The following is a 7735-nucleotide window of genomic DNA, read 5'->3' as shown; positions in this document are numbered from 1 at the left end:
CAAAATATTATCTTATCTTATTGGGAGTGCAATATCTTGTTTGCAAATATACGTTTAAAGTTAGAAACTTATCAAGTGAGCAAATGAGATAATAACAATGTGAAAAAATATTAGATTTATTTTATTTATATAAAAAATTTCCAATTTAAATATATGAATGCATAAAACAACCATAAATATCTAATTTCTAAATAAAATAATCATATATTAAATGAATTCAAATAATATGAAGGAGGTGGCCGGAATTTTAGTTTATGGTTTAGAGTTTAGGGTTTAGGATTTTAATATTTAGTTACCTTGATTTTTTTCAAAAGTCTTGCTTTTGTTCAATGGACGTTTATTGGGTTTAAATCTTGGCCGTACTACACCCGGACATGGTCCACGTTTCTTCTTCATTATTAACCCTATTGAAAAATGTTAAAAATTACCACATGATTAAAAGAAAATAGAAATAAACCTGTAACGAAACAACTCACTAAGCCAAATCGGAAAACATGCATGAAATAAACTGATGAAGTGCAACAATACAGCTTTTTCTGATTGTGGAAAGATGCTATTTACAGTCCTCCTTTAGCAATGAAACTTTGAGAGGGGAGAACTTTCTATAAACACTCGAAACAAAATTCTTCTTTGAAAATAGACTCTCGTACTTATATATAGGATTTATTTTTATATAAAAAATATTTTTTAAATAATTTTTTAAACAAATATAAATTATAACTTCTAAAAGATATATTCTTTTTATTTTCCTAGTGTTTTTATTTTTATGATTAAAATTTGTCAACAGTCAACACACTAAAAAAATATCGTAAAAAGATCCTTTTCAATAATTTAATGATACCTAAACAAATTCTTAGTCTATTTTTTTATGTTAATTTAATTTTTAAACTTATCTTGTTCTATTTTAAATAAAATAATTTGGAATTCTATCCTAACTTACTCAAATTTAGAACTCATTTGTAATTTTTAAAGAAATCTCCAACTAGCTTTAATGCTATTTTAAATTTAAAAAGTTCACAGGTGAAAGTGAAAACCGTGAAACAACAATTAGGTTGATATATAAGATTGCAACAAAAGTCATTCAGAGTTGGAAAAAATTGTGGAGAATCAAACAAGCCCCTGACATTAAAAATTAATTATTGATCGACCATGGCTGTTAATTTAATTCAATTCAACGAGAATATCAATCATGAATCAATATTCTCAAACACTGCTTTGGAAGAAGACCAGCAATAGCAAAAGCTCATTTGAGTTCATGAATTCAACAAATAATATATGTAGATAAATTGCTAAGATTTGCTATCTAATTCCCCCAACTGTTATGGACCTCATGCTCGTTGCTGAAGAATTGCTTGCTTGGTAGTTGTTTTTCTCAAATTTTTGTTAATGTTTAAAAAAAAATATGGGTATCTCAATATCGCAATTATAACGTCAAATAATATTAAAAGGAATAAAAGCAACAAATAAACATATAAATACAAGGTGCCGGTGGCAAAATAAATTACAGAAATTGAAACAAACAGGAAATTAAAAAGAAGATAAAAGAAGAAACATGAACGTAAAAGAGAAAAGGACGTAGAATTAGAGGAATTTTATTAATAAAACTGGAAAAAAACAAAGTACAAGTGTTTGAGTTCAGAGGAATTACTTAAAATTCTCAATTTTACTCTGTGATACCAGTTTTGGGTTTCTAAGTGTTTTTCAAGAAGAACTGAACTGCCTGTAATATTTTTCTAAAGCTTTATTTATAGACTAACCTAATGTCAGTTAACAGTTATCATTTGTACACCACTTACGGAAAATTTAAATTTCTTGTAACTGTTCCCACACCTCTTGTAAATTTCAAAAATTAAATAGATAATCAACTGCCAAATAATCTAATTTAATTTNTTGTCTAACAGTAGTATATTTCTGACCTACCAAGTTATCATTGAAGAATTCTGAAAGTATTACTATTATACAAAAAAAACAAAACACCAGAAACGGAAATTACTATTATTCTGAAGGTATTACTTAGGTATTGGCTGCTTAAAGAATTTTTTGGAACAAAACCACACAAAGCCAACATAAGCATAAAAGAAATTACTCTCACGGTAAAAACAAAGGGCCTATACTTATGTCTTTGGTATTTCATATATACTCATTAAACCTTTCTGAGTTCGGATGTATAATTTTGTTGTTTGCTTTAGATTTCATTTATATTATTTGGATAAATTCTAAAATTAATATATGAATAGAGATTAAATTTCCATTCCAAGTTTCAAACACCATATGAAAAAAATTCTAAACTTAAAAGCAAAAAAGAAAAAAAAACTAAATTAAAAATACAAAGAAACAAAATAAATAAGAAGGGAGTGAAAGCGGTAAAGATGGAAGTCCCGAAATAATCTCAAGTTCTTTTCTATAAAGGATGAAGCACTAAGCTCAGAGTTGATTAACCTACGATCAACTATTGAACCTTTTTAGTGCACATGTGCATTTATAGTTTTCCACGCAATGAGACAATAAAAAAAAAAGGTAAAAAACTAAACTCATGAAAAGCAAAAGGATAATGAAAAAAAAAATAAATATTCAATTAATGGTTTCGGCATACTGCCCTTTTGATTGAATCATTGTATAATGAGAAAAAGAATAGAACAACAAAAAAACAGGAGGGATTCACATGTATAACGACAATCATCGAGTTAAATCTCAATTTGACCATTGAAATTTAGTCCGACACTTAGAATAACCCTCACAATTTCGTCGGCCCCAATTAGAACCCTCAAATTTGCAATCGTGGCTCTGGTTTGCCCCTTCGATTATCTCCATCACCGAAATGATGATCTAATACAATTACATGACACGATGGACACTACTTAAACGACGGAGCATTGGTTTCACGCTCAAACCCTTTGAAAACCACGTCGTTTCAGATGTTTTTTGGTTAAAACTCTCTTTCTTTCTACTATGACGATCATAAGATGCAAAACATCAAAAAAACCCTTACACTACGTAGTTTCCAAAGGATTTGGATGCGAAAGCAATGCGCTGTTATTTAAGTAGTGTCCACCATGTCATGCAATTGCGCCAAATCAGCATTTCGGTGACAGAAATGATCGCAGGGGCAGGGCGGTACCATGATTGCAAATTTAGGGGTTCTAATTGAGGCCAACAAAATTATGAGGGTCATTCTGAGTATCGAATCAAATTTCAGGGGCCAAATTAAGATTAAACTCGACAATCATCCAAAATCAATATGTTTTACTAAGGTTGCGAGAATCGAACCGATCATTAAACCGGTCGAGTGACTGGTTCAATAATTCAATGATCCAATCGGAATCAAACTATAATTAAACTGATTTAATTAAATATATAATAAAATTATTAAAATTTAATATATAATTTTAAATATTTAAATTCAATTATTTCTAAGCTAATAAAAAAAAAAATTCACAGCATTTACATCAACTTTCATATCTCCTCTAATAAAATAGAATAAAAAGCTAATAAGATGAAATATTATGACAGACTTTAAAAAAATATGTATTTGAGCTAAAATAAAATTAATTGACATATTTTGACTTGTTCTAAAGATTGTCTGCTCAAGAATTCAACATGCCAATTTACAAGTTTTGATATGCCAATTCAAAATAATGATATTAAAAATTTAATCTAATCTTTATTCTTTTAGTAATTTCACATTTAAAAGTGATTTTAGTTATTATTATTCAAATAATATTTTATTAATTATAATTATTTTTGAATCAAAGTATTTAAACACAAATTACATTGAAACAAACTCAATTTTAATCAAAATCAATTTTAGTATAATCAAATTGAACTAAACTCCAAGTTAAAGAAACTAAACCAAACACACTTAAACTCTTGAGAATTTCACTTCTTACTTTTTTTTTCTCATAATTATAAATCATATCAAAAAGGGTCTAATTTTAAAACCAATTTTCACACCAATTTAATTTAATATGTCAAATGTCAAAAATATCTCTATTTAAATGAGTAGATGTTTAATAAAATAATTTTGTTAAGGATAAAATTATAAAAAAAAAATTAACTCATATAAAAGTTATTTTAAACCAAAAAATTAAATTTTATTTTATTAATATATTAAAGTCATTTTAAATTATGAAATTGAATTTTAAATAAAAATAATTAAAAAAAAAATAGAATTCTTTTTTTATATTCAAATACTTTCTAAACAAGCTCTTTAAGTGTATAATTCCGCATATTTCAAACAAATAATAGTATTAAACAAAAGTAAATAAACATAAAAGAGTGACAAAAGCTTTTTTCATTTTTTTACTTCTCTTATGAGCTTATATGAAAGTGAACTCTTAGATCTTACATTATCATTAATGGTTAGGATTAAGATTATATAATATTTTAGTAATATATATATTAGTAGAATGTGTATTAAGATTTTTTTATAATATTTTTTAATTTAAGAGACTAGTGATTAAGAATACAAACTAAAATTTGATTATAACCACTAAATCAACCTAAATTAATTATGAAATATGATTACATTTCATGAAAAAATAATTTATTTCTATTTAAAATCCAATTTCTTAGTTTAGAATAATTTTAATATATAAATAAAATTGAATTCTATTTTTGGATTGAAATGACTTTTAAATATGTTAATTCTCATATTTGATTTATAGATACCAAGGGAAGAAGCCTTATTAACCAACTGTCACACTAAAAAATTGTTATTAACCAACTGTCAGTCAAAAATTGCCGCTATCATCTCATGCTAACAATATGGGAAAAAGAGAGAAATCTAATGCCCTTTATATTAAAAATAGAGGAAAAAGATAGAAATCTAATGCCCTTTATTGTCAAAATTGTATATTATTTCTTTGCATAGCACGAGAATATTAAGCAAGGTCCAAAGTAAATAAACTTTATTAGTAACGCATACTTAGACCACTTGTTGAATTTACCACCAACAATTATCCTACACTCAATGCCTATTATTGTAGATACCTTCGTTTTATCTCCAAAGCAAAACACGACCCTCATCCATAAATCATTTATTCAAATAACTAATTACTTAATAACCGTAATGTACATGACAGAGCCAAGCTCATAAAGGTGTGTCTGATATTTTATGGTATGCTATGGCTATGACTGATGAGTAGCAAAGCAAAAGTGTTTCTTTCTAATGGAAGTAACTATACAGTTCCAGGTAACAGATCAACGGTGGGCCGAGTCAAAACAACCGGAAAATACCTAAAGGGAAGTAAAGCGTTGGGTCCGGTTATCGACAAGATGCAAACTGACCCGGCTTGCACACTGTTCCATCATTTTCATGGACTCTCAAGTTTGTCCAATTTTTCCCATCAAGTGAGTCCTATTATGTTTGGTTGGAAAGAAAGAAATAGAAAGAAAATAAAAATACGGAAAGAAATTGAGTTGATTTTTATTTTTCTTAAATGTATTTGGATGAAAGGAAAATAAGAAGGAAAGAAATGTTATAAAAAAACAACTTTATCCTTGTATTATAAAATACATTGAAAAAAGTAGAAGGATAATATTAGAAGTTGTGAGAGAAAATAAGTTTTCCCTCCCTTTTCTTTCCAACATTGGAGAGAAAAAAAATTGGTGGATCCCACCAGTTTTTTTCCACTCATTTTCTCTCCTCTCCAATTTCTCTTCATAACCAAACAATAAAAAATATGATTTTCCTTTCTCTTTTCTTTCTTTCCTTTTTTTTCCTTCTATTTTCTCTTCAAACAAACACTACAACATAATTAAATAACTTTTGACCCAAGAAATAACATAATCATCTCATTCTTCCCTTGTATTAATTAGCAATGAACTTAACCACCTCCATTTAATTCACCATACCACCAACAACATATGGCACAAGAGTAGTCTAACCTAACAGTTGCGTGCAAAAAAGGTAATATGAATTGAGCTTACCAAGTTTTTCATTGAAATATGACTCTGCTGAATCCCATTCTTGGCCATATCCCTTTCAATAGCATTAATTCTTTTAAATGCATCCCCCTGTGACATTCTGTTACCATTTTCGTATGAGGCATTTACAGTGCCAAACAATCAAAAAAGATTCTCGTATATCCTAATATCAGGTACAAGTTTTATCTGCTTCATTTTGGCAAACACCCTCAAAGCACATTCGGGTTGATCCTGCAAATTTTGATTAGTTTAATGAAAAGTAAGTCATTATAGTTTCCACAATGCAAGACATGAAAAATGGTAACTTGCAGGAAAACAGGAATCTTCTGGAGATAAATCCCTTGTGATATTCTACATTCAGCCCATTGATGAAATAAGTAATTTATATACCCTTGCAACAAACTCAAGCCAAACAAACAGTAACAAAAATGTAGTTATTGTTTGCAGGAACCTATTCCATTAACCATGCTAGAAAAATATCCAAAGTATATTGGAGACTAGTAAAATGACAAGCACAGGTCAAAATGGCTTCAAATTATTCTGTTTCATTTTCTTTAACTGCAAATTAGATTAAGTGATAATAAGGTCAAAATAAAATTGTATGTTACCAAAACAAGTGTATAACCACTTAAGCAGGCATGAGGTCAATTGTGTCACATTAGATATCAATTTCAAGTCCCAATACCATGAAGCAATTAATGATCAATTAAGCCCAAAAGTAAGGGGATGAAATTTCCATGAATTCCCTTTGGTAGCAGCCAGCTCAAAGAATAATAGCATAAGAAAAAAAAAAACTAAAATAAGTGACTTTGAACACAATGATTGTAACAGAACTTTCTATTTCCATGCCATCCTTAAAATGTCTTTGAGAAACAACTGCTCTAACAAGGCAATCATATGCATGCCTGCTTGGGTCCAAACCAAGGTATTATTAAGAGTCCTTCATATGTTGAGAGGTATTATTCTAATGAAGTTGTCAATAAATTCAGATTCCTCAAAATTTTCCATAGACAAATAATGTGTTATAAAAGTGTTTTGAAAGAAAAAATGTATTGAGACAGTAAGACGAATATTCATATCATATCTGCTATTCTGATTGACATTAAACTAAAGGGTGCTTTAAATATTTGAGATCTGGGGTCTGACATGAAAAAAAAAAAAAAACAGAAATTGACATAGTAGAATAACTTATAGAAAGACTTTCAGGATTTCAAAGTTTCGAAGGAAAATGGAATCTATTGACCCGTATTACCATCACACATAGATTATACACGCATACCGGAATGGTCTACCTGTAATTTATATCCTGAACAAATATCACACGAGCAGAAAAATAAATACGGAAATAAAAAAAATAATACGGAAAATAATGGAGAAAAGAGGGAGAGAAAAGATGAATGAATTCAATTTTTATTTATTTCATTTTTTTTTGTTGAAAAACAACAAAAAAAATTACAAGAAATCATTAGATAAAAAAAAAAAAACTAATCCCAGATTAAGGTTCTAAAAACTTTAATTTCTAAAAACACTACCTTTATACGCAAAAAAGCTAATTAAGAATCTTAAATTTCTAAAATTCCTAATTTCTGAAAATCCTACAACTATACAACATTGACGCCATCAACTTTGTAGAGCAATTATAGGCTATGCCTCTGTCTGTTCTCCATCAGTCTCAATAGCTTCCTCTTCCCGGCAACCATTGCCTTCTCCATCAGCCTCACTGGATTCCTCTTCCCGGAGGCGGCGGCGAAGCTTATATAACAGTGTAGATAAGGTAGAAGTTCGGGTTTACTTAGAGTCCGCATTGGAA

General features: G+C 28.7%; 1 protein-coding gene across 2 annotated transcripts in view; it reads right to left on the bottom strand.

Moving 5' to 3' along the window:
- Nucleotides 1-5149: 5149 nt before the first annotated feature.
- LOC107495723 (BTB/POZ domain-containing protein At2g30600) overlaps nt 5150-7735 on the bottom strand; it is an 11549-nt gene continuing 8963 nt past the window's right edge. The window contains exon 14 of one of the 2 annotated variants that reach the window (XM_052263273.1): nt 5150-5191. In XM_052263273.1, the coding sequence (XP_052119233.1) occupies nt 5165-5191 (27 nt within the window). In that variant the 3' untranslated portion in view covers nt 5150-5164. Of the gene's footprint in view, nt 5192-5248; nt 5357-7735 lie in introns of those variants that run through there. The other variant, XM_021125584.2, reaches the window with a different exon arrangement.

This window comes from Arachis duranensis, chromosome 6 (genome assembly GCF_000817695.3).
Source record: "Arachis duranensis cultivar V14167 chromosome 6, aradu.V14167.gnm2.J7QH, whole genome shotgun sequence".
NCBI classification, from domain to species: Eukaryota; Viridiplantae; Streptophyta; class Magnoliopsida; order Fabales; family Fabaceae; genus Arachis; species Arachis duranensis.
The sequence above is the reverse complement of the archived record's forward strand: the minus strand, read 5'-3'. Positions and strand labels throughout refer to the sequence as shown.